The 26,087-nt window shown below is 31.8% G+C and overlaps 1 protein-coding gene across 1 annotated transcript in view; it reads left to right on the top strand.

The window, feature by feature from the left end:
* Positions 1-410: 410 nt before the first annotated feature.
* TkR86C (Tachykinin-like receptor at 86C) overlaps positions 411-26,087 on the top strand; it is a 357,528-nt gene continuing 331,851 nt past the window's right edge. Inside the window, exon 1 of the mRNA XM_088228031.1 lies at positions 411-507. Within this exon, the coding sequence (XP_088084157.1) occupies positions 411-507 (97 nt within the window). The remainder of the gene's footprint in view (positions 508-26,087) is intronic.

Below are 26,087 nucleotides of genomic sequence, written 5' to 3'. Positions count from 1 at the left end.
GCACAATACATGAAACGAAATATTCGTATCAGAGAGCACAATACTTAATGAGAGAAGGGTCCGTTATAAACATGAAATCTTAATTATTGTTCATTGAGCAAATAAGCTTAGTCTTTTTGTGATGTTGTTTTTGTTAAGGTAGGAGATGTAGAGTGAGGAAAGTATAATATTTATGCATAAAACGAGATAGATTTATTGTTTTATTTTAACTTTTATGAATGACCACAAAGTCAGGGCCTGAAATAGATTTTTCTTTAAAATTGTTTTAGGCGATTTCAACATGGGAGTTGGATTTCAATCGCAGCGTATTTGTCGTGGGTGGCGCGGTGCCTTCAAGCGCCGCCGCTCTCTGGCCTACGGATCCACCGTCTCCACCGCCGCCCACTGTCACCTCCGCCCCAGCCCCTATAATGCCGCCCTGGGCTCAGGCGGCGTGGATATCGCTCTTCAGTGGAATGCTGTTCGTTGCCATAGGCGGGAACTCTATTGTCATGTGGATTGTAATTGGTAAGTATTTTTTTTTTCTATTCATTTAACAAAATATTTTTTCATTTTTAAATTTATATTATATTGTTTTTGATAATATTCAAAACGCCTTTTGTCAAGAAGTCTTTTTTTAGTTTTGTCTGATAGATAACTTTATATAATTTCAGTCCCTGGTTTATAAGTTTCGACAGTCGTTGTTTTGTTCTATAATAATGTGATATTGTTCTGATATTCTCGTTTTTTTTTTTTTTTTTATTATTTTACATATTTATTACAGCAATATACAAGTAATTATTTATACAACAAATTGATTCAGTAGTAAAAGTAAGCATACATATTATTTATTTGTGCTGTTGGTTCATCTAAACTGCCTAACTAGGGATAGCTTCCCCGTTCTAAGGCAGTAAATTATGTATTTTACAATGATATTTAAAAGTATTTACAGTTTTATCATAATGTGTGCTTTTTCAGTCTTAAAGGTAAACAATGAATATCCAGAGAAAACATAAATAATACCAAAATCTCTATATCTTAAGTCCCAAGTCATTACTAGTAAAACAAGCAACCAGCTTACGTCCTTCTACATAGGACAACAAATTCTCTGACTCCCTCCGACCAATATGGATTAAGAATGCAGTCAACACCTTTTTCAGCCTGGCAATCCCACCACATTTCCACGAAACTGGGATAAGGTTATATACCCTCGGGCCTATATAATATTGCTGCCTTTGCGCTAAAAAAGTATTGACTCCTCTCTGTAGAATCAGATCCTTATTGGAGTGTCTAGTATTATAAACATGACAAACCCTTGCGTATTTTTCCCTGTTGAGATGTGTGACCGCTACTGACCTCAATATATACTGTTGACGAATATCCAGCACTTGAAATTCTTTGAAAAGCGAATCACTCGGGTATCGGTATGGTTTTTTTAAATATAACTCTTAACACTGATTTTTGAGCTATATCTGCTGAAACCATAGTCGTTTTAGTGCAGCTTCCCCAGCCAATCAGACCATACGTCAGTATTGAATTTACCAATCCATAATATAATTGTTTTAGTTCTTTAATTCTTAGTATATAGAAATAAAGAATAAAGGTATGAAAAAATTAATCAAACGTTTTATTTTATTAGAAATTTCTTCAGTTTGTAGGTTCCATCTCATAATGTGTCCGTACTTACTACCATTTTTTTTAGGTTTTAGTTCTTTATGTAAGATAACATTTGTGGCTGATTTATGAATAAATAAAAAATATTATAGTACCTACTTAATTCATTCCAATATGAAAAAGATTAATTTATTTAAAATGTCATATGTAAATTTTTCAATGTTAGTTTTTTTAAACCTATCTATGTAAGTTAACCTGTACCAAGAGAGATGCAAGTTGTATCTGTATGGTGTGATATCGGTAAGGTATCGCATCCGCAGGCAATATAGCATGAAGCGACAGCAAGGCGATCCACGATCACTCGCTGGAATATTTTTATATTCACCCGAATGAAAGCGGACCACCACGCTATCACCGCTCACTATATATCCCATAAGTACGTAAAAATATAATAAACATATCAGAAGTATAATAAAAATGACACATTTATAATCAACTTTGTTTTCAGGGCCATTATGCACCGTCCACAGCTCTTGAAAACCTCTGTAGTGGTTTTATATCTCTAATTAATGAAGGAAGTTTATTCTATAATTTTATTCCACTACAGTAATGGTAACGCTGGGCTGATGTGGTCCTTAGTTTGGGAACAATAATGAATTTGTTTGTTTAGGCTCTAGTTTGGTGTGAATGGTCTGTATATTTCTACGTGTCGATGGTTTTGGGTATAAATTCAATTAAACTTACATTTATTGATTAGTTGATCTATAGTAAAGACAGGAAATTCTGATAACAGTTAACTTGATGGATAACGATGGGACTTTTGTTGATTATTCTAATTATAGCTTTTTGTGATTTAATGGTGGATTCTAGGTTATACTTTTCTGCAGTGCCCTAACCGATAATGCCATATAAGAATGTGGACTGACATAGAGCGCTGTAGGAGATTTTTACAGTTTTTTTTTTTACAAATTTTCCTTATTAACAAGAATAAATAAAATAATTTTCTAGTTTTTACCGTAATTTTATTAATGCAATCTTTCCAGTTAAGTTTGTTATCAATTAATATGCCAAGGTATTTGATACTATTTACATTTTTTATTAGTTGGTACGAGTACGGTTACTTGCTGCTGTGGTAATCATGACCCCCGGTTCTAACGGGCTTGTTTCCCTTTGGATCTGGAGGTTCAACAACGATCTGCAAATTTCCACCTAAAAAGAAGGCGTTTCTCTATTATTGGTGGCGTCCGTCTACTCGTAATTGAAGAAATGTCTCAATCGAAAATAAAAAAGATGTCTTTAAACGCTCTTCTTGATGCTTGGCAATCGCGATGGGAATCTTTCCCTTTAGGGAGGGTTACCTTTCTTTTTTTCCTTTAATCCGTCAGCGCTTAAATTTTTTTTAGGTTATTCTCAATCACTGGACTACGCAGTTTTTATCAGGTCATGGTAAATTTAAATAAAAATTATTTGTTTTTAATATTGGTGACTCCTCTTCGTGCTGCTGCGGATATCCTAACCAATCTTCTTAACACACCCTGTGGTCTTCTCCCTTTTCCTTTCTCTATGATTACTGAATGGAGCTTTTCACTACTATCCGTGACCCTGTTATAAGTCCTGTCGGATTTACAGATCTGGTGGCTTTTCAAAAGAATTTCAAGGCATTTAAAAAGTTTTGTAATCATTTAGGCGAATTGATCACGTCCAATCAATTTAATCCTTGTCAGTGAAGAATTCACTTCCCTCTTTTCTCAATACAATGAAGTACATATTATGTACTTTTAGATTACTTTCTTTCAGCACAAAGATGCTTAGGCTACCAGATTACAGCGAACTCCTTCGGGCAGCTTTTCTTGTTTTACAACGACGAAATTTTCCGTGTATGTGGGCACCGCAAAGGAGATTTACGCCCTCAGATGCGGTGTGCGGTATGCGGTCAGTAAGCTGTGGTAATCATGAATAAAAAAAATAAATGAAAAGCACTCAATGAAAAAATTACTGAACTATGTGTGAAATATTTCGTTTTTGATATATTTGAGATAAGTAGGTTTCTGTCAAGCCAGTATTTTACTTTTTGAGAGTTATCGTCAGCATTTTCAAAGATAACTACCTATGTTTGACTTTTAAAGTATCATCGGTGTCATCAGAAAAACAAATTGTATTCTCACCTTCTAATGCATATTGCAAATATCATTTATATACAAGGAACAGAAACGACCCGGTGTATGTACTTGAGATATGCCGTAATGAAAACAATTCTGTTTGTTCTCTTGATTATTTATTCCGACTAATTGCTTTTGATTCTAAATAGCTTTTTAAAAAATTAAGACTGACTTCTCGTATTCCTATGTGATATGCCGGTCTTAAAGCGTAATGATCAGCGCGTTTGCTTACCATGAAAGAGGTCTCTGGTTCTATCCCCGACATAGTTGATTTGAAAAAAATATTTTAAAGGGTGTTTTCACACTAAAATATTTCATAGTCCCTGGACTGGTACCTGAAGCGTAAGACTGATCACCTTACATTCATGTTACAAAAATGATCAACATACGCTGCGGTTGGTGTATCGATGCAGTACCCTATCGGAATTTTTCTAGAAAGATTTCAATGGAGATCGAGTCAAAAACCAAAAATTGTTAAATCAAGAAGACCGTTAAGCATTTGTCTACATTATCTTTTGTTTTTGTTACATCTTCAATTAATTTTGCGATGGTGACTTGTGTACCTTAATTTTTTCTAAAGGTAAATGATTTTTTGAATGTTAAATTGTAATTTTTTTTAGTATTTTAGTTGTCTTTATTTCATTAATGATTCGAAGATATTTGAAATAACATTTATAAGTTATATTGGTCTGTAGTTAGAGGCTAGATAATCATTACCGGCTTTGAAGATGGGACATGCTGCCGCATTTTTTTAATACTCTGCAAACTTTTTAGAGAGACACTTACGCTTTAAAAAATGGGTAAAAGGTGCTAAAATGTGATTGTTGATATTTTTAAAGTTGGATGCTGAAATTCCATCTAAGCCACAAGAAGTACAATTTTTTAATGTCTTGATTGGTAGTAATAGGGTAATACGAAAAATTAACATTCAGGTGTAAGAGTGTAGATAATAGAATTTGCCACCACCATTTAAGATATTTTCTTTTTGAAAAGTACATTTGAAACTAGATTTCTGCCTACGTCCATAAAATATTTATTAAAATTGTTGGTAATAATATCTTATATCCTTTTCAGTGGTGAATGTTTTTCCATCTTTTACAAGTGATTAATTTTTTGTGTCGTTTGGAGACTTGAGGCATCTTTGAAAATTTTTCATACTTTCTTTTGGTTTTTGCCAAATGGCATATTTTTTCTCCATATTAAGATTCTTTGCATGTTATTATTACCGATTTGCAAATATTACGATGGCGCACATTTTTTCTTTTGAGCTCGATATCGTAAGGATGTTTTTTGTGTGAGCTGTATAATTTATCTTTCTTTTTAAACTTGTAAGGATGCCATCTGTTATCCATATATTTGATTTTACGGTGGGGTGTTTTTTTTGTCGGCCTCACGGTGTTATGATCAGTACGTTTGTCCGCCATGCAAGAGGTCTCAAGTCCGATCCCGACATGGTTGATGTGATATATTTATTTTAAACGGTGTTTTAAAACCGAAATATATAGAACTGATCATTTTTCCTTTATGTGAGAAAAATTATTATTATAAACAAAATACGCTGGGACAAACTGACGCATTTTTTATACACCAATTTAGTATCCTATGCACTATTAGGTGTGGAAAGGGAATGAATGAAATAAATGATTTTTTTTTTTTTGTAGATGTATCATTTGAGTAATTAGGTGTTTTATTGATATTTTTCTTTTTTTTTACTGAATGCAATCTCAATAAGAATTTACTTCATTCCTTGTTTCAAAAACTAAGTCATTTCTTAAAATATCAATATATTTAACACTTTTTTAAAAAAAAGAAACATCAGCGCTCTTATCATTTGCCAAATATTTAAATTTTGGTGGCCATTTTCAACGAGTAGTAAATAACTCACTATTAGAAAATGGGAATCAAGTTGGGGTAGAGTGGTAGACTTCTATTAATTAAATCCCTTCTACAATTATGTAATCTTGTTTCTTTATGAGGATTCCAGTTGTATACTGATCGGTTATATCAGTTTGAATGACAACAGTATAAACATGATTTAGATCTTTTGTAAATACATGATCGAGGTAAGTCCCGGATTTCGGTCTAGTAGGTACGTTCAAATTATTTATGAAACCATTTTCAGCGATCAAATATTGGTATGTATTTACAAGCGTATCCAAATAGTTTAGCAAATCAATGTTCATATCTCCGATAAACACAGCATTAGACTTATTTGTTTCTAAAATATAACCAAGGGTATCAAAAAACTTTGACGAATTATTTATTGAGGGCGATCCATATAAATACACTGTACCGAGCAATGTTTTCAATCCCTATCTTCAAACAATTAGCTTCAATATTGGATATTTCCACTGTGTTTTTTGTTAGTTAATTATGAATATATTTAGAGGATCCTGGGGGTGGGAACGACGTATTGGTTTTTATCCATACATCCTCTTCCCGCCTCTTTTATCTGCATAGAGTTTGTAACGAATATTTATAAGCTGACAGAGCGTCTCCCAGGACTCTATAACAGCTGCGGGTGGATGGTGAGAATAAGGATCCTCCTCAATGTTCATTCCTTATATTAACTAATTCACCATCATTTTGCAGTTTCTTGTTTTGTGTTAAAAGCATTGTGTAAGATAGTAGGTTTACTGGGACAAATTTTACCGTATTTATTCTGCATTCAGAGAACTTAATTATGATAAATTGAATTATCTGTCTCCAGTGTATTTTTTTAATTGATAAGGTAAGTCATTGTATTGTTTTAGTCTATTGAATATGTATAGTATCTTTGACTATCCTACGTTTGTCTTTGCTTTTTAAATGAAGTAGTGTTGTTATTATCTGGTAGTGTATGCCAGCATATTTTGACTTTCGGTTAATGTTACATCATCGGTTTATATGTTTTACAGTGCAATATTGTATACAATTTTCAACGTCTCAATTTTTGTCAAGTAATTTATGTCAAACTTTTTTTAAAATGTATTTATCAGCCTTCTTGAGAAGAGATTATAGTTAATTTTATATTCTCACGAAAATACGAAATGCGTTTCGAAATCAAACTATTCATAAGAAATACCCTAAATCTAATCGATTCGGCAAATGATATAACAGTGCGAAGTAATAGCTCGTGCTCAGAAAGGTGAACAAATAGTTCAGACTGGGATGTCAAAGAAGAATATTTTACAAAACACACATTCTCTTCTATTCTATGAAAAAAAATTTTTATATTTTATTTAATTTATTAAAACACTTTTCAGAGGAAGGAGTTAAGAGAAAAGGAAAGAAGGAGGAAAAAGGAAAAACTTTAATATTCAGGAAGTGACATTTCATGCGAGATTTAATTTTAAATAAAGAAAGGGTGTCTCTGACATTAATGGATAGATTATTTCATAATTAGGCAGTTACTTTTGTAAAAGAGCGGGTAAAAAAATTAGAGCGGTGAATGGATATTGAAAGGGTTCTCTCGTTACTTGAACGACAAATTAGCCCACGCTATGATAAAGGTTGGTTGAAGAGCTCCAAAAGATAAACAGGTGAATTGTGATATAAAATATTGTGAAGAAGTGTTGGGATGTGAAGGTCTCTTCTATGCTTGATACTGAACGAGTGGAGTTGCGTGTGATGTTCGGATATGTGGTTGAATTTGCGAAGATTAAAGATAAAACGACCACAAACATTTTCCAATCGTTCCAACCTATTAAGCAATTCAGAATTAGCATCTGGATAACATACATCTGCATACTTAAGTACTGTAAGAAGTAAGCTTACATATTATTTCCAGAACAGATTCATCGCATAAAAACTTTTAATAATAATTTTAGTAATATTGACGTTTTTATATATCTACAGTCTTTACCTATACTATCGAATCTACATTTTGCGTGTTTCATTGGAGAGCAAAAACAAAGCTGGAAAATTTAAAAAATATATTTTTTTATTTATTTAATAGACACAAACATGTGTCTATTGAAATACAAAAGACGCATGTTTGGCAATTCTGCAATATCTCATAGCGTCTTTAAAAAATATCAACCTTTGTTTTTGCTCTCCAGCAAACCTCGCAAAATGTATATTCTGTAGTTTACGTAGAGACCGTTGATACGTAGGTACTCAAAAAATACTTTCAGAAACAAAATCACAAAAGAAGTACAAAATCAAACAATCACGCCATTTCCTCGCAGGAGTAAGCAAAGATGCCATATATCTTAGATTTAAGTATGACGCGGAAACGTTAAACGTGCCGTTCGTCTTATAGGGCGCGAAACATGTTGTTTTTGAGTTATTCGAAATATGTGTTTATAATTTAAGCCATTGTGAAAATTTATCCAATGTCGCACGGAAAAAATAATTATAATATCGTTGGCATCGTAATTGAAAGTAATTATGCAGAGAGCATCCAGGTCACAATTTTGGAAAAATTAAAAATTAGTGTTATTGGATGCAATTAGGTTAATTCTATGTTCTACCAAAAACAGTCAATCGGAGGGTCCGATGTCTTGCAGGGCAGCCGCTGGCACAGCGCGGGTTTAAACTGTTCAACTCGGTTATAAGCTTAGAATATACCCTGTTTGCGTAATCTATAAGTGTGAAAGCACTTCATCTAATGATTTGAATCATACACGTATAAAACATGACATGCTGCTTTCATACAAAAAAAAACTGTTGTAATCACCTTCTAAAAAAATGATGATCACAAAAACGATATTTCTTATTTTGCAGAAAACACCCACAACACAAGAAAAATCTTACCATATAGATGCTGATTGGAAGATTATGCTTCTGGAAAACAAGTCCTTTTAAATAAATTAAAAGGCAACTTTTTTAATTTTATAAATTAATTAATTTTAAATACACCTGAAATAAAAAAATAATTTTTAAAATGGAATATTACCTCATTTATTCCAAGTTTGAATGTGATCTGACTGTTTTTTGCAAAATGAATATTTAAAAAATCATCGAAATTCTTTTAACGTATAATTAAAATAACAATTAATTACTCTAAAGTAAAAAAGCATGTTCAATACATAATGACACAACACACATTATAGTTTAACAAGTCTAATCCTTAGATTGTGTTGACAGCCAGACTTTATAAATCATTAAAACTGGTCAAATACAAAATAAAATTATTGTTTGTGATAAAAAAAAAGAACGAATGTTATTATTTTCTGGGCTATTATCTCAGTTTCTCTTTTCTATGGCTGGCTGCTTTCTAAATAACTTCGTTTAATTGTATGCTTTGAAAAAAACACATCGCAAAATGACTTTATTTTTCGAAAATGTTTCCTTTATATTTAAATATATAATAAATGGGAAAGAGATTGAAAGCCTTCGCAATGTCCAAAAGTAAACAATTTTAATTCCTTTCGAAAAGAAATAACATTATGGTTTTTTTTAATATTGAAGACAAAACTAATACAATTATTTTGGAAGTGATAGAGTCGGGCAATTACGTGAGCTTTGGTTTTGGTATTTGCGTAACATTAAGATAAGATAAGAAATTACGTCAGACATACTTTGGACGAAAAGTCTTTTGGGAGAATTAAGACTTCAATATTTTTTTTACTAAATTCAGAAATCCAATCATTCCAAGACAAGTGTTGTTCTACTACAAGGCTATCATTTTTAATGGTTATAGAAATTGAAAAAAATGGTGTTTTCAATCCTCAGGTCAGGAATAGACATATTTAATATTAATAAACATTAAAAAAATTATGGTTTTTTAAAAAATTTAGATTCATGTACATTTATTTTATTTTAAATACTATGGTCATTCTCTTTTCTGCACACAGTTTTGCACAAAATACAGCATGTTTTATTTAAACACAGCGTATTTCGATCATCTACGCTTTAAGTGCCTGTACAGGAACAATGAAATATTACAATTTACAACCTTTTGTAATAAATATTTCACGCCCATCCTGTCCAATCGAACTCAGGACCTCAAAAATGGTAAATAAATTTTTCAACCACTACACAATAAGGCGGACTTATCTCTACTCGATTTTCTTATTTAACATTTTTACCTGAGAGCAGTCATCGAGTCGAAAACACTCGTCCATGGTTCTGATTCTTCATCCACCTAGACACAAAAAAAATTGATTCCGATAATAAGAATCGGGTTGTGGTCCTGTGACTAGTGTCTCGGACTCAAAGATCAAAGGTCTGTGGTTTGAATCTCACTCTACCTCAACTTGATTTCCATCCCCTAATAGTAAGTTATTTACCATTCATTCAACATTTTGGGACCATTCTAGGACCATTGTCCTCAAAATTAAATATTTCTGTAAATCATTAGAGTTCAAATATTTATTAAATCGTTAAATTATTTTTTGTAAAGGCAAGATGATCTTACGCGCCAGTCAAGGATCAATGAAGTATAGCAGTGTGAAACCACTTGGTTTTGAAATTTGACAGTCATTATGCGCAATCTACTACTACTACTACCATTTCGCCATTTAACCGTAGGGGTAGGCAGAAAAGATAGGCCGTTTGACATTTAGAGTTTCTCCCACATTCATACATCTTGCCATACATGTATTTTCGTTTTGTCGGCTTTAGACATGACCAGACATGAGATTTTGAATTATCTGATAATGAGACGTCTTTCTTGGTCGTCCACGTCCTACGTTACCATTTATTCTCGCCATACTCGTATATACCAGTTTAACCCTTCTTTCGTCATCCTCTCGTTCTACATGACGAAACCATCTTGGTAACCCTTTCTTAACCTTATCATTTACGCCTACCTTAGATTTGATAAGCCAGTGCTCCGCAACCTTTTCTCACATACGATTTACCAAAATTCTTACTACACTTCCGCGGCACATCAAAAGCTTAAATATACATATTTGATACGCAAATTTTATAAATATTTTGATTTTTCATATTGTTAAGTGTACAAACATTATTATTGTCCTTTTTTTCGAAGAAAAATACTAACTTGAAATCTTTTATTAACTAAAATATTTTAATTTTCTGGCCATTTCCTAAAAGTCGTAAATAACTTGTGCTGAAAAAATGGATATCGAGTTGTGGTTAAGTGAAATTTGAACATTGGACATTTGACTCGTCAGTTTACAATGCTACTACGGGACCGCAATCCGGTTCGATACTACAGTAACTTTTATTTAATCTTAATAATGAACATATTACAACAGAGATGAAGAAAATTTAAGAGAAGGTAATATGGATGTTTAGACATCTACAGGGCGTATGACCTGTCAATGGCTGGTTTAAGTGGCCACTTTACACACTGTGTAACATTCACCATTTTGCCCATATTTGAACATCTATATTCCTTCAATTTTTTCATCTGTTGATGTTTGTTGAGTTAAAGAGCTGAAACCTTAATTTATGCGGGTGATATTCATCTAATTAAATTATCACACCTATATACTAGGCAACGCCTGAAAATTTTATTTTTTCAATTTCTATACTTCTTCATGGACCAGGTGAATTTATCAACAATATTTTGAGTTTGTCCAAATTTTTGTAGACAAGGACTGGATTCAACTCCCTTTATATTAACATATTACAACAGAGATGAAGAACATTTAAGACAAGGTAATATATAAGTCTAGACATCTACAGGGCTTATTACCTGTCAACGGCAACAGATGAAAGAATTGAAGGAATATAGATGTTTAAATATAGGCAGAATGGTGAATGTTACACAGTGTGTAAAGTGGCCACTTAAATCAGCCATTGACAGGTCATAAGCCCTGTAGATGTCTAGACTTCTATATTACCTTCTCTTAAATGTTCTTCATCTCTGTCGTAATATGTTAATATAAACAGCTCGCCAGGAAGTTGAATCCTGTCCTTATCTACAAAAATTTGGACAAACTCAAAATATTGTCTTAACAATGATTTTAAAATAATGACTAATTGATATAATTTCTAATCTTGTTTTATATTTGGCTCAATATTTGACAGAGCAACCCGAAATTCTTGGTCAAGATCTTTTAAACATGATCGTTTATCATTTTGAAGTGAAACAAGAGTAATAAAATATTTCTCACATGAATATGTTCTATCACTTCTTCTTAATATTTTAAATAATCCCACTTTGCCTGTTTATCTGAGAGAGCTCATCCAACCTCTTTCACAACACGGACTATCTCTTCCTTCTAGTAACGAGAGAACCCTTTTAATACCCTGTCATCGCTCTAATTTTCTTGCCTCCTCTTTTACAGTAGTAGCCGCTCAATTGTGGAATAATCTACCCACTAATGTTAGATACGCATTTCGTTATTTACATTTAAGTCAAGATTGAAATGTCACTATCTAAATATATAAAAAGTTCTTTTATCCTTCTTCTTTCCTTCCCATCTCCTCTCCTCTCTTCATAGTATTGTGTTATTTTTTTATGCATATTTATTTTTGTTAATCTTTGCTCATAATTTTTGTATAAAATTGTCAGATTCAATATGTGCATGTATTTTGTAATTTTCTCAAACTGAACGGTTTGAGTCGGAAGGAAGAAATTGCTTTAAGGGAATATGCCCGCCCTTATATGTATATAAAGTGTCAAATAAATAAATAAATGTGTCGTTGAAAATGGAATTAGTATTAGGATAATTTCGTTGGAAATGTGAGGATATTTTTTCTTAATGGAAATCCAGAAAACATCTTTGTTAATGAAACTTCGGCGAAGTGAAATTTCAACCATCATATAAATTCCTCTCGAATTTGCAGACAGTGCTTCCATATAATTTATTGCATTGGTTTCAAAAATTAGAATACTGTCTTATTTGACGGCGTTGCACCTGTATCAGCTCAAGGTTCACCAGTGTACCGATGCACACTGGTTGCAGAGCACTGGCCTAAGCGACCGCATTCACTCTTCTTTCATCCGTCCTCTACCAGTTCCATGTTAACTTTTTTTTCTTTTTTTTTTTTACAATATACTTTCGAAGTAAAACAAAGTATGAAAAAAATAAAAGATAATTACATAGCAATGAAATACATATTAACAGTAAAAATAGTAAACAAAAAAATCCCACAAAGGCATGGCCTGTTCGTGGGTATACAAGAAAATGTTAATGAATTTTTGCTCTTAAAATAAATAGACAGTTATAAAATTTTTGTTTTACATAAGAAAGAGAAAATAAAATATTCTGTAGATTATATGATTTATTTTTTCATAGTTATTAAAAAGGAAATAAAAAATCTAAAAAAAACATAAACATATTCCTTATTATTAAAAGGCAACAAAATATATCACAGAACAAAAAAGTTTATATCTTTAGTTTGAATCCAGAAAAGTGCGTGTTTTTAAAAAAAGGAAAATTTTGAAAGTTTGAAATCAACGAAATATTATCAGTAAAAAAAGATTTAAAAAAATTTCGGCCTATAAAAATAGCATGTCTCTGTGCGAGCCTCGTTTTACAATGTGGTATTTCTAACACACGATTCCTTCCTTTTACATTGGTTTTGTGACTAAATACCATTGCGCGCTGCCAGTCTTACTTCAACGGACATATTCTATTAGCAATTACTGTACTTAGTGCGCCGTTTATTTTGTTACCTGCATTCACTGTCCTATCAACATCTTTTTCTAGTCTTCCATTTCTTGAAAGCATGCTTCCCAGAGCTGCGAATTCTTTTACTTGTTCAAGACACTCATCGTTTACATTTAAGGTTCGTTTACAAGTAGACAATAAAACAGATATGACAATATTTTCATGCCCCAGCTCCGTAAACAGGCTCGACGGCGCAGGACAGATTGCAGAAACAATGCGAACATTCAGCCAAAATTCACACGTGAGCGTCGCGAAAATAAATATACGCTCCCGTTTATCACGAGCGAATTCACGAAAAATATTATTAAATTCATACCAAGGTGTATTGGAATCGCTAAAAGCTGAACTAAATAATATGAAATATTGTTTCCTGCCACCATTTTTTTGGGAGCATCTTGTTGGCCACGCGCTAAGGTTGGAGGTAATCATTGTTCCGCGAAGATTGCCTTCCCGTCTATCTCGGTGGCAATGTCTCAGAGCAATTTTTCGTCCTACGAATTGCTGTTTATACGTGAAATTTGGTCGAGTCCTGGGATATAACAATATTGTATTGTCTACATGTGAACGGTATTTTATTATGCACACTCAGTGACCTCACTTCCCCTCTCAAATACCGTATGCAATCGAAGGACTGAAATACTCGTACAAACACGTAGTAACATACAAATGTCTAATTTTTCAACTGATCTGCATGTTTTTTCATCGAGGTGAAAGTGTGAGGTTTCAGCCTTCTTTATTTTAAACCTACGTTGAATTTTCAGTCTACACTGTAAAAACTAATCAATAAACAATGTATCCTGTTCATTGGCATGTTTTTAACCCATTCGTCCCGGGTGTTCATTCAATAACGAAATTTGAAATGTATTTACTCCCGTACCTATCTATATTCAAAAGCACTGACGCATTTTTTTATTTTCTGGTGTCTCTAAGCACGTCTTTATTTTTTTGCTTATATTTGTACTGGCTAGTTTGTTTGATTTGAAGAGAATTTTTGTCTTCCTTATAAATGGTATTTAAATTATATATTGTAAATTTTAAAGTGTATTTTTCTACGATTTAACTAAAAATTATACTAAACAACATATTTTAAGATAAGATATGTTGCATGAACGTTGTTGATTGGCTATCAGCTTGTGACATATTTTTTATTCAAATTTTCAACACAATAGTTCACTGTTCTTTAACTGTTTCCATAGGCGTAAGATAGATCACCTTACCTTCATGTAACGCATGACTAAGATACGCATGATGTAACGCATGATGGGATGAAATTTACAAATGCAGTGCCTTATGCACCATCTGGTGTGAATTAGGGTGTGATTATTATGATGTTTATTAAAGATAAAAAAATATAAAGATAAATAAAATTTGAAAAAATGCCGAAAATTTTCATTACAGAATTTTTTTTTATTTCCACAGGAGTTGATTTGGCTCTTAAAGGGTTAAAATATTTTTTATGTTAAAACTGCTTTTTGCTAGAAAGATTTATGTGCCAATTAATCATCCAGCAAATTGGATTTTTTGCAGTATTCTGTTTATTGTATGAGTTTTTTAATTGATGTTTCGTAATTGTTTGTAACTATAATATATCCTGAACCTTCCTGTTTGTATAAAGTAACATACTGTCTGAACCACCTTAGTATTGCTGAAATCCGTTTTGATTTAGTAGAAGTATTTTTTTTCATAACTTTCCATAACACATTATTTGGATATTGCAACAAACAAACATCTCAGATACCGGTCGCAAAGTTTTTGATTACACATGCATAATTGTTCATTATTGTTCATAATTGGTTTTCTTCGCACCTCTTAAAATTACCACTGTCCTTTTTACAAAATAACCGATTTTTTAACAGTAACGGAGTAACATCGTGAGAACATCTACGTTTGTTCGACAAATTGACAACTTCAAAATTTATAGATCTAATGGAGGAACTGATATCAGATATTTCATCGAGTGCCGTAAAGTGTGGTATGCGCGCTTTATCCACAGTGTTGAGGATTTAATAAGTAACTTTCCACTATGTAAAAAACGCGTCTACATCTTGATTACAGGTACTCCGCGATTTCTCTATTATCCATCAAATTATCATCCAATCTATGACCCTCCCGAATTCCCTGGTAAACCACTGCCACAAAACGTGCTTTGCTACGACCCTACACAACTCATCTCCCGGAGGTGTTTTTATTGGCTCTGTCCTTGACGTCCACCGAAAAACGTGTTTAGGTAGGGTGCGGCGTGTTATTTTATGTTTTTATTTATTTAAACACGTTTACATAAATATGCATAAGGGTGGGTATATTGCTTCAAGGCAAATTCTTCCTACCTACCCAAACCTTTCAATTTGAGAAAATCAGTGGTATACGAATATATTATTCATATATTGTAATAATAACATTATAAAACCAAACATTAATTTAGATTTACATTTTTTTAAGAAATAAAAATTGTTTAAATAGCTATACTGTGTTATGAAGAGAGGAGAGAGTGGGGTGGTGATTTATAATTTTCATCGGATTATTTGATTGAGAATTGTTGATCTGTGTTAATTTTGTGGGAAAAGAAAAAAATGCGATGCGCGAAGATGGTAGATGCAAATAAAAACAGTTTGCGGCCTTAACTACATCAAACAATCCACAAATCCTACCTTTGGGAAGTCGGGAAAGGGGATCAGGGACAGGAATCCGGATGCTAAAATCTCCAAGTCCTTTTTTCCGGGCAGTTCTTTGTTTTTGTCGATGCACAGAACACAGTCCTTTCACTAAATTGGTGCAAAGATAAATCTCTTTGAATGAAGCGGCAGTCAGAAGATGAAAAAGTGTGCGGATGCGGGCAAACGATTAAAAGGCGATCGGATGCGGGTAGACGAATTATGAATAGAAACATGCGGATGCGGGCAGACAAACAATTTGAAGAAAAAACAAGATTGTTAATGTTGGTTCCTATGGATATAGATAATAGTTCTCGTAGCAACCGTAGCTACCCACGACCGTAGCGACGAGGAGAATAATTAACAACTTGGTCCTGAAGCGTAAGACTGATCACATTACCTTTATCTAACAGATGATCGTAATATTCTGCATTTAGTTTACCAATCCAGTGTCCTATGCACAATCGGGTGAGGAAAGGGGAAATTAATTTAAAATGTAAGAATGCATATTTATATATAACGTAGAGAAAAATAATCGCGGCACGAGAATAATAGTGACACAACTCAATAATCCCATTTTTAAACGAAATCAGATAAACACTCACTCTTGCTACCAGTCACTTACATTTATTCGCAACATTCGCAGACACTACTCAAACTTCACTCTCTTGTGCCGTTCAGTTTTAAACAAATGTTTAGGAAAATAACAATGGCATAGTGATCATTGTGCCACTATTATTTCTTTTTTTTATTTAAATAATATGATCATACATTTTTACAATTTAAAAAATATTCAAATGCTATATTTTTTACTAAAACTAAAATCCCACCAGGCAACTTCTGTAGCTTGTTGGTGGAGATTATATATACATATTACACTCACTCATATAATATTATTTACATTTATAAAAACAATGTTAACAGATTTAAATTAACAGCCGAAAAGATCAGAATATACATGTTTATACAAGAAATAATATATAAATTTATATTTGAAATACAAGAAAATATATAAAAAATTAAAATATTTTCACATAAGCTACTATTCATATAAAAACTTTTGATCGAGTAGCCACTCGCTTATTTTGCTCTTGTTACAATAAGAGTTAAATTTAAGTTTTTTCGGCGATAAAAATTAAAATGCTACGTCCTAAATATTTGAGAGTTCTATTACTATACTTATTACATAATTTTGGTACTACCAATGGTAGTACCAAAAAATTGGTCTTGAATTTGATTAAAACATTCCAGTATTATGCTAATAAGACTACTTCATTTATTTTATTGTTTTTGTGTGGTTTTTATGCTATTTACTTACAAAATTGTTCATTTATTGTAATTCATGCAAAGTATTGATTCACGATGGCAAAATAATGTTTTTTATAATACAAAAAGTGAGAGACGATGTGGTACTCTTCACTATTTGCTATTCATTTCGTGTCTCAACTCAATCCACTTTTAAGAAACTTTCGGTTTTCCTTTGATATTGAAAGAGAAATAAATAGACTACGTTTATTGAATGCAAGTTTGCCAAGAGTGCTTCGGGGGGGTGAACTTGAAATAAAAATTAACAGACATAACTTTCGAAAGTAAAATTTTATTTCATTCGATTTTCACTTAAAGGTTTAAAATTAATTATGAAATTTAAGCTTTTGAAGCATTTCATTCTCAAATCTTTGTTTATTAATATGTAGATATTTGTAAATTTAAAATCCTAAAATAACAAATCGTGACCAAATAATGAAACGTTATAGAATCATTTATGACCCCCGTTTCTCTATCCTCAGCCCATTGGTGCATGGGGCACTACATTTTCACATCAAATTCAGCGTATCTCCATCATCCTTAGCATAAAGGTTATGTGATAAGCTGCCAGTCCAGGAACAATTAAATATTACTGTGTTAAATCATATTTCAATTTAATATTTCATATTGCCCTTGCCAAACGCGTTTACCACTTATTAATAAGACAGACTCATTCCCACTTAATTTATTTTTTCATGATTTTTTTTCCTTATAGTGTAAATCGTGATTTCCTGAAAATAAAGTATTTTCAAAAACACCAAAAAAATTTTTTCAATTTACTTACAGATGCCAGCATTGAAATCGAAAAATTTTAACGATAATATATTTCAACGTCGCGGCGCGTAATTTTAGAATATAATTAATTTCATTTATCTCCCATTATATTGACGTAAAATAAAAATAAGTAAAATATAGTATTTAAAAGAAATTATTACTAAACAGTTATTTACAAATTAGGGAGTAAAAAAAAAAAAATAAACGGTTTAAAAATAATATTACTGGTTATAAAAATACTTGAAAAATTAAACATTTAGTGATAGAAATATTTTGAACCTGTAAAAAAATAATATGTAAAAGATTTCATAAGAACGGCGTATTGTTGATTTGATTTTTTCATCGTTTTTCCACGGGAAACATATCTGTTTCACTCAAGTAAGTGAGTACGCATAAATTATGTAAGTAAAAACTGTTGCCAATTATTGTCACAATTTTAGTCTTTAATTTACCTACAACCTTGCCTACCCTACTCTAGTATTCCTTCGTCATTCGCTATTTCTATACCTAGTATTTTTCTGCAAAATTATTATCAACAACGCGCCAATTTCAAATATTTTGTCCATTCGATCAGACCCGTAATGTGTCCAGAAGCTCAATTCAGAAGGCATTTTCGTCACGTGTATCGATGCCGCACCAACAGTGTCAAGTATCAGAATCCAACCGAATGCCACATAGGAAATATTGCAACAGTTTAGTGGTTCCCAAGCTAGTACTTATTTCTCTAGTAGATATTATAGTAAATGACTATTGACACCGCATACTCAGAAAATTACAGTGCACTCGGCTTTTATAATATCATTGACATTGAAAATTCGTTTTTCCCATCAGTAAGGATAATGTGTCTTGCGCTTCTGATATCAATCCAGGGACAAATTGAATACTGTAAATGTTTAAACGCAAATTAATTATAATAAAATAAATAAAACAACTTTGTTTTTAACCAATACTTTTTATTTTATTTTCCACCGACCAGTTTCAAAGCAAACAAGCTTCTTTGTCAAGGTTTACGTAACTAATAAATTGATTCTTTTTTTTATTTTTATCATGTTCAATAAATACTACACGTGGACCCAATAAATCAAGTCTTTTATTTCAATTCAAAATTATTTTTCAAAATTAAAATTATTCAAAATTATTTAATTTTGATATTTCATAAATTACTGATTTTATTTTATCACCAGATAATAATGCAATTTTGTATATGATTTATATATATATCATTTTGAGGGCCATCTTCAACGGCTGCCAATAACTTACAATTAGGAAATGGGAAACTAGTTGGGGTAGAGTAGGATTTAAACCATGTGCCTTTGATCCGTGAGTCCAAGACACTAGCGACGGGACCACAACCGGATTCAGTTCATTATTTATATCATTCGCTTCGAAAAATGTGTGAATGATTTTTTAAGAATTTAGCTTTTTATTATTCTTATATTCTGTCTACATTTGGCACGGCGTCTATCATGAACCCCCAATGTACTATGTTCTTATCAATTTAAACCCCCTTCACACTAATACATGTATAAAAAATAATTCTTAGAGTGGTGCTTTGATGTCCCACAACTTTCCCGCCTGAGACATTGTTTAAATTTATGAAGGTATTGGGTATAAGACAATTGTTTTCAAAAGAGTCATTGACACATTTTTGGGCATGCGGTTACAAGCGAAAATTTCAGCAGGATACTTTTATGAGAAATTTACTTTGTTCCCAAATCGTAAATTTAGTAGTTTTATCGATAGAGTTTTGTTACTATCGTGATAATCAAATAATTTGGCCAGCTGAATACGTTTGCCTAAGTTGAAAAGTTCAAAAAATTTGTAATAAACGGATAAATGTATTTTTACTAAAAACATATTTTATAAGTAAGAACAGACGGAACATAATATTTTATACGAGTCCGACAGAATGATCTACCCATTTTAAAATTGACGCCGCAGGGGTGCTGTTGCCATAGATAATGTTTTGGCATTGTTTTGATTTCCCGAACATTTGCCATTTTAGTTTCTTTTGTGGCGTGAGATGGTGAACATCGTGCGTTTGCTCTTGAAACTAATTTAAAAATGGCGACTTAGTCATGCCACGCAAGAGATTTCGTCGGAATTCGAAGTAGACCGACACGGAAGAATACCTATCATCAAGAAAACCACATCGTTGTAGAAGGCAAAAGTCTTTCAATAGTGGCTACAGACGATTGACCAACTAAAGGATGCTATCTTTGCAATCGCAGCAATACTAGAGACGATGACTGCGAGTTATGAAAATTTTCAGTGTGAGACTGCAGGAATACGAGTACATAGCTCGAGAAAACAGGCATTAAGACGATATAACTTTTAAAACAAAGTAATTTAAATGCAAAAACTAAATAGAAAAGTTATTTCATTCTTATCGTAGAATCTTTATGTATATAATTCCTCTGTACGTGTGATGTCACCGTACTCCTCCTAAGCGGCTTAACCGATTTGCGTGCGGTTTTCAGAAAAATATAGATCTTTGCGCTGTGCGTGTTTGTAAATATTAAAATTTTCAAGCGAACCCGTAAAAAATAAGTTAGGAGCATAATTATTTTATTCATCGGTCTACCAGGGTTGCATTCGAGGAGAATGCTTTTGCAAAACAATGGAAAGATGTTGTTTTTTGTGTATGAAAAAGTTTGTTTTTTAATGTTTACAAACAGCATTTGTTTTTTGTGGATCTCAATCAGATTTTTTCCTTAAATTCCTTATAGTTTCTACCGATTTATTTATTTTTATTGGATTTTTGGTAACACTAAAATAAAAATGAGACGACCGGAGTTTGACGTTTACAAAAATAATACAATATTTGAAAAAATATTTATTTTATGTTTTGGAATTCAACCATAAACAAGAACCTAGGTACCTACTTGAATTCAATACAAACAATTTTTAATTTTGGAATTCAATCACAAACAAGTACCTAGGTACCTTTTTATCAATAAAAAGTATTTTGCCAACGTTCGGGCAGGACAACGTCTGTCGGGTCCACTAGTAAAATATAAATTACAATCATCGTAGCATTTTTTATCATCGTTTCAAAATTGGTTAATCATTTTCCTGAACCCTGTACTTACATTTTTAAGAACCTGTTTTTTTATATTATATGAAAGAAAATATACATGTTTTGGTCTTAAGCACACCTAAGTAAATGTAAATTACGGCATTACGCAACCAAAGAAAAATATATATGAGTCAATGAACTCCTTTTTTTACACTCTTGAGTTTTGCAAAGAGTCGTTTTTAACTGATTTTTTCAAACAAAAATCTTCTATATTTTCTCCAACCACCAAGTAGTGTACTGGTTGGCGCATTTTCCCACTATTCTTAAGGTCTCGGGTTCAATCTCTGGCATGATTGCATGAAATATTCGTTTAGTGGTTTAACATTGCAATATGTCATTTATAATTCTGGAATAGTACCTGAAGCGAAAGACTGATCACTTTTCTGTCCATGTGACAACGATGATCTACACACACTGTGATTGGAGTCCCAATACAGTGCCCTATACATCACTGGGTTAAATATTTCGCACCCATGGAATAATAGTGGCATGACTCAAAAATCTCGAAATAATCATAAATATTTATCGAAAAAGCACATATTTATCTTATTTATTTTATTTTTTATCAAAGAAGACTAAAACCTTTATTCAAAATAACAGAACAAATGTTTTGTCTTTTTTTGCTCTTTATTTCTTGTCATCAAATTAAATGCAATTTCGCACACCTGCTTTCCTTCACTCAACCTTCACCACTCCTCATCAAAATCTTTTTTTTCCTTCCCAATATCTCCTTATTTTGACAATATTTATTTGATTACAATTTATTTTGGGAACATTAATAATCATTGCATTTTTCATATTGTTTAAACCTATGCTTTATTTTATCTAATTTTTAAAAATTCGTGTGGTATGGGTGACAGGCCCAACTATTAATGAAATTTTTTTATCGTCTTCAATTGGAAATATTTAACATGCACATCTGTTTGTATTCGACATAATATAAAATTTAAAAAATCTATTATATTAGCTATGATTGAGCTTCAGTTTATGCCATTTTTCTTCTTGTTTTCAAGTTTGGAAAAGGAGAATGTTTATGATTTATAAGACGGTCATAAAATCGTAAATGGCACTCCACTATAATATAAATTTTCTCCAATAACGTCGAAAAATTAATATTATCTCAAATGCATGAAGTATTTTCCAGAGAGTTTACCATAACATAAAGAATTTGAGAACGTCGTAAAATACCCATAAAACTTACAATATAATCTAATAAAAACGGCTTTTGTTATGATAGGTACCTATTTACATTTTAAAAAGTACAATATATAAATATTTTAAAGGGGCATTGTTTTGCAGTGAAATTGAAAGTGCTGCATAGGGCACTGCTTTAATGCGCCAATCAAAGCTTATTAAGAAGAAACGCAGTCTGACCTTTCTTTGTACAAGCGTATTCCGCTAGTTTCTTTCTGGATTATGGCACAAGAGCAACGATTTTACACACTATTGATATTTACCACTACCGTGTTTTTTTTGTATTGTTTTTTTGCTAAATTATTTTTTATAGGAGCTAGGGCATCCCAAAATCCACAAAAGCGCCCAGTATTATTTGCCATCTTCGGCCGTATGGTGTACAAACATAATTAATTATTTTGGAAAACTGAAAAAGTAAGACAAAAAATTTTGTTTCGACTCTCTTACAAAAAAGTCAATCCGTATCGTTTTGGGGTGCGGAAAATGAGACAGCGAAACTTTTATTTTAGTTACACATAATAATAATACGACGCGTTATTCACAGCAATTTTGATGCAGCATGACAAGAAAACGCTGGTTTTTTAGAACACAATTTGAAACTTTCATTCCATGAAGCATCATCTCTTTTATTTTTACCGCGGTGATTTTAGTGGGCTTATTGCTTAAAGATGTATTAAATTTTATATTAAAGTTTTTTTTAACCGAGTTGTGGTCTCGTGGTAGTATTGTGGACAGATTGTAGACTCACGGGCCAAAGGTCCCAGGTTCAAATACCATTCTACCAAAACTCGATTTCCTTTTTTTAAGCACAAGTTATTTACGACTTTTAGAAAATGGTCTGAAAATTTAAATGATTGAGTAAATAATAAAAAATAAAGTATTTCTCTATATCTTACTTTTTAAAAAAAAAAAAATTTTGTGTTTTGAAAAATATTAGTACGTACTCATATTTATTTTAAAATGACATCTTGCACATATAAACTAAATTAATGAAAATATTTATTTTATACACAATTTAGAGTGTGATGATTTGAATTGGGAGTATGAGAATCAAGATCAATCAATCGTGCCAACTAATGTGTAAAGGTAAAAATAGAAATAAAAATTTTAAAAAATCGAAGAAAAGTTCAATACTTGATAAGTTAACTTTGCGGGTTTTTCACGCCCCCTTTCAAAATAAATCCACAATCAGCATTAATAAATATTCCATGAAAATAAGAAAAGTAAAATATTGAATTTCACTTGTCACAGATTTAATGTAGGAGGACAGTAGGAGGAAACTAAATACGTCTGAGTTGTATTGACAAGATTTATTTCATAATTGAGTAGGCTAAGTTAATGTTCACGTAGGTTGCTATCTGAATTAACTGAATTAACTAGGTCAAAACAAGAAAATATTCAAACAGATTCTTAGAAGCATGACAAATGATTTTCACGGATAAAATTATGTATGTAAAAACAACTTTCAAAAATAGGAGATTCAACAAAACATAGCCGCGAGGTTTGATTTTGTTTGGTAATAAAAATTCCTTCCTGGTGTGAAGATATGTAACAAATACACCCACGATGTAAAAAAACTACACTCAGATAATTTATTTTTAGATTCCTATGTAACGGAGTGAGTCTCCAAGAAGTTTTAATTTCCAGAAACATTAATTTTAGTTTTCAACCACTTATTGTTATCGTTTATATTGGGTGCAAGTGAGCTGATTTGAGGTCAAATGAGGACGATGGATTACAATTAAAGTTAATTATTAAGTGATTACACGCGAGTTACATTCTATTATTTCGTGCAGAAGGAATATACAATAGCGAGCACTGGTGGAGAGCTTGCGGCCAGGCAACACGAACTGTCAAGATACAATATGTCGAGTTCTTTCGATGTGCGGTGTTTAGTAGTCATATCCAGGTTGACGTTGCGGCAGACTACGCGTTGTGGTCCAAAACAGGGTTCGGACCTGCCAACTTCACGGCTATTGGTGTTGCCACCACAATATCATGTTATTATTAATAAATATTATATCGATACATATGGAGCTAATAAGTCAAGTCTTTGTATTTCATGTTGTTTTTTTAAGATGGGAAGCGTAAAGTGAGATGGATACGATTTTTAAAATATGACAGGAGTGAACCAAAAGAAATATTGTTTATTTGGTTAACACTTTTTAATTTTTCATAATGAATTGCTTTTTTAATTTATAAGATTTCCAAATTGTCTAATTTTAATATTTTATTTTCAACTTGAAGAACTTTTAACCTAGTCCCTTTATTAAAATTATGATTAATTTCTATCACATGGTTTGCAAATTCAGAAAATTATTTAGGCACCGTAAATGTATTTTACTCTATTATGAAAGTTTTTTTTGTGTTTCAAATGTAGATTAAATTGCAATCATTAAAATTTAATTGATATATGCTACATTAATAACATTTATGGACTTAAACCTTTTGATTTTTTTACAATGTTTCTTTATTGCTAGTTGCAAAGAATGCAGGTTTAAAGTTTACCAATGATTTTGTAAAATTTATTTTTCATAAATCATAAAATCAAAGTTCTGCTCAATTGTAAGCTTACAACTGGTCAGCAGATTGTTTTATATATTGCTTGAATAATTGTTTTATACTTAACCTTTATTATAAATAATTGAAAACATTAGGTTGTTTTTTTTTATTTATTTTTTTTTTAAACTTTTTTCCATTAGCCGTAATTTGAGCAAACGTCTCACTCTTAAATAAATTGAGTAGATAAATATCAAACGCCGGTATGTCCGCAACGATCCACTACAGTGTCTACGTGGACCCTAATAGCTTCTGAATTGAAATATAGTTTTTAAAGTGTTTTATTTTAATAATAAGGACATGTCATAATTCGAACAGTACTGAAATGATCATATTTTTTTCTCTACATTTTGTAGAACAAATATTTTTAAAAACTTGGGTACACATACTGGCGTTTGATATTTATCAATTAAATTTTATAACTCTTTACATTATTTTGTAACGTGTAAAACTTGTATATTTTAGGTTTACTGTATTGCAGTATCCTTTTGCTTTATATATTGCAATATTTAGAAACAGTTAGCCCTTCTATACTAGTATTGGTACATACCAATTTGTGTTTATACTCGGAGTGCGACGCATGCTGACAATTTAAGTTGTTCAACAGTAGAGCCCTAGCTGAAAATTTATTTACATTAATGATATTAAAATATTGTGTCTCTGGCGGTATACATCTTTTTATAGTAGAAATTTGATCATTTAATATTGCAAAGTTAAAATTAATATCACGTTCACTTTGTAACCCCTAGGAAGTTATATTATATCGTTCAATTAATTGTTATATTCTTCAAATAGCTTATTTTAAGTGATGTGCAGAGACATTATACGAATTGAGGTAATGGCTATAATGTATGTTGATTGAACATGATGCGACACGATAATTTCGAGACAATATTAAAATTAATTACATTTTTAAAAGAAAATAGTAAATAAGTAAAGGAAAAGGAAAGCACCTGTTTTAAATCAGAAAAGAATAGACAATGAGCCATCGCGACAGATCTTAACTAACTTTAGGTCGTGAAAACTAAATAGACGTACAGTTAAGTTCCCATAGTGAATTCACGGAGTCCACGTTTTAAATCAGCAACTTATCGCAAGCGAAATCTAGTGGTCGCGGTTTTTGAATACTCCGGTGTTGCCAGTTATAAATCAAATCTCCCTACTTAAAAATTTAGGCATAGTACTTACTCTTCTAGTACCATGACAAAAGGGAAATATCACATACTACATATACCAATAAAAATGTAAATCTACTACT

This window comes from Micrasema longulum, unplaced genomic scaffold (genome assembly GCF_059751315.1).
Source record: "Micrasema longulum isolate JH-2025_06_02 unplaced genomic scaffold, ASM5975131v1 h1tg000557l, whole genome shotgun sequence".
Taxonomy (NCBI): domain Eukaryota; kingdom Metazoa; phylum Arthropoda; class Insecta; order Trichoptera; family Brachycentridae; genus Micrasema; species Micrasema longulum.
This window is presented reverse-complemented; position numbering and strand designations above follow the sequence as displayed.